Source organism: Sorex araneus, chromosome 2 (assembly GCF_027595985.1).
Source record: "Sorex araneus isolate mSorAra2 chromosome 2, mSorAra2.pri, whole genome shotgun sequence".
Lineage (NCBI taxonomy): Eukaryota > Metazoa > Chordata > Mammalia > Eulipotyphla > Soricidae > Sorex > Sorex araneus.
In genome coordinates, this window is record NC_073303.1 from 194,324,661 (window position 1) to 194,326,539 (window position 1,879).

Sequence of the window (1,879 nt, forward strand, 5' to 3'; positions counted from 1 at the left end):
ATGTCCAGCAACTGCTGCTCTGGAAACTTCTCCTCCAGCTCCCTGGGGAGCTGCCTGCGCTACTCAGCCTCTGCCTGTGGCTCCTCCTACCCCAGCAACCTTGTCTACCGCACAGACGCCTGCTCTCCCAGCCCCTGCCAGCTGGGATCCTCTCTGCACACCGCCTGTGGGGAAACCATCTGCCAGCCCAGCAGGTGCCAGGCCCCCTGCGTGGTGCCCATCTCCTGCCAACCCTCCTGCTACCTCCCTGGGCCCTCCAGCCACTGCAGCCCTTGCCAGTCCCCCTGCTCCCGCCCCAGGCCCTCCACCCTCTGCAGCCCCTGCGGGTCCCTCTATGCTGGGGCCAGGGGCTGGAGCAGCAGCAGCTGCTCCCTGGGCTATGGGGCTGGAAGCCGCTACTCCGTGAGCTGTGGGCCCAGCGGCTTCAGACCCCTGGCCTGTGGGGCCAGCGGCTTCCCTTCTCTGACCTATGGCTCTGCGTTCTGCCGCCCTTCCTACCTGACTTCCCTGCCCTGCCAGGCTTCTTGTTATAGAACAATATTCAGATCTGGCTGCTAATGGTCACCTCATTACCTTTCTCACTTTGTGTTCCAATATAATCAATGCTTCTCTTCTCAAGCTGTGTTAACCTCATCATCCCTACATAGGATTTCTGTCTTACTCTGACAATTTTTCTCAGCTGCCTGTTACCTCAAATACTGGACACTGGCTACAGAATTTACCTGAATGTTGTATAACCCAGTGTTAACCAAAAATAAAGTCTATGTTCTACTCTAAAATTGAATTTGTATTTTCTTCCAGATTGTTTCCCAAAAATCCCTATTCTTATAATCTTATGACTTTATTAATTCTATCATCCAGCTCTTTTATTCCTATTGTGAGTTGAATAATAACAGGGTTTGCGAGAAGAAAAGGATGCTATCGCTATCAGCGAATTTGGATTTCAGAATCATGATCAGAATTGATTTATCCCTAGAGTCCTGCCTTCAGATATATACCTATAGGTTATCAATAGAGACTAGTCGACAGTCTTTGTTTGCATGATTGCTTTCTCTTTCCTTCTTTCTTTCTTTCTTTCTTTCTTTCTTTCTTTCTTTCTTTCTTTCTTTCTTTCTTTCTTTCTTTCTTTCTTTCTTTCTTTTTCTCTCTCTTTCTTTCTTTTTCTCTCTTTCTTTCTTTTTCTCTCTCTTTCTTTCTTTTTTTCTCTCTTTCTTTCTTTCTTTCTTTCTTTCTTTCTTTCTTTCTTTCTTTCTTTCTTTCTTTTTCTCTTTCTTTCTTTCTTTTTCTCTCTTTTTCTCTCTCTTTCTTTCTTTCTTTCTTTCTTTCTTTCTTTCTTTCTTTCTTTCTTTCTTTCTTTCTTTCTTTCTTTCTTTCTTTCTTTCTCTCTTTGAAAAATGAAACACAATGAAGAAAGAGAGAAAGGGGGAAAATAATTTGGCTTATTGTGTTGGAGCCAAATTCAGTGGTGCTTAATCCTGACTCTGAGTTCCGAGGTGGCTCCTGTAGGTGCCTGAGAGACTGTGTGTGGTACTAGGAAATGAACACGTGTCAGATGCTTGTCTCTCTGGCATCTGAGAGTTTTACAAAAAATATTTTATGATAGTTTAGGTAACCTGGTTAAAATAATGTTAATGCCAATTAACAGTGGTATTGATTTACATTATTACTCCACCTCATTCTCACCAAATACAGTCTGCAATACCTTCTACAAATATCTTTATGCTACTTCTGGTCTGTCTCACCTCCATCCTTTCTCCTACCATTTGTTACATGGGTACCAAATTTTTCTAATTCAAGGTCATGGATTTGTCATTCTAAATACTCTATTTACTTTTATTGATACATCTACACAAATAATTGAGATGATCTAGTTGATAGC

At 42.9% G+C, this 1,879-nt stretch overlaps 1 protein-coding gene across 1 annotated transcript; it reads left to right on the forward strand.

The window, feature by feature from the left end:
* Nucleotides 1–558, forward strand: LOC129401723 (keratin-associated protein 13-1-like). Its single transcript, XM_055124531.1, has one exon. It carries the CDS (start codon nucleotides 1–3, stop codon nucleotides 556–558), a length of 558 nt encoding a protein of 185 aa, XP_054980506.1.
* The last annotated feature ends 1,321 nt before the right edge of the window (nucleotides 559–1,879 follow it).

Coding starts and splice junctions, on each gene's coding strand:
- LOC129401723 (XM_055124531.1), top strand. CDS start 1: ATGTCCAGCAACTGCTGCTCTGGAAACTTCTCCTCCAGCTCCCTGGGG.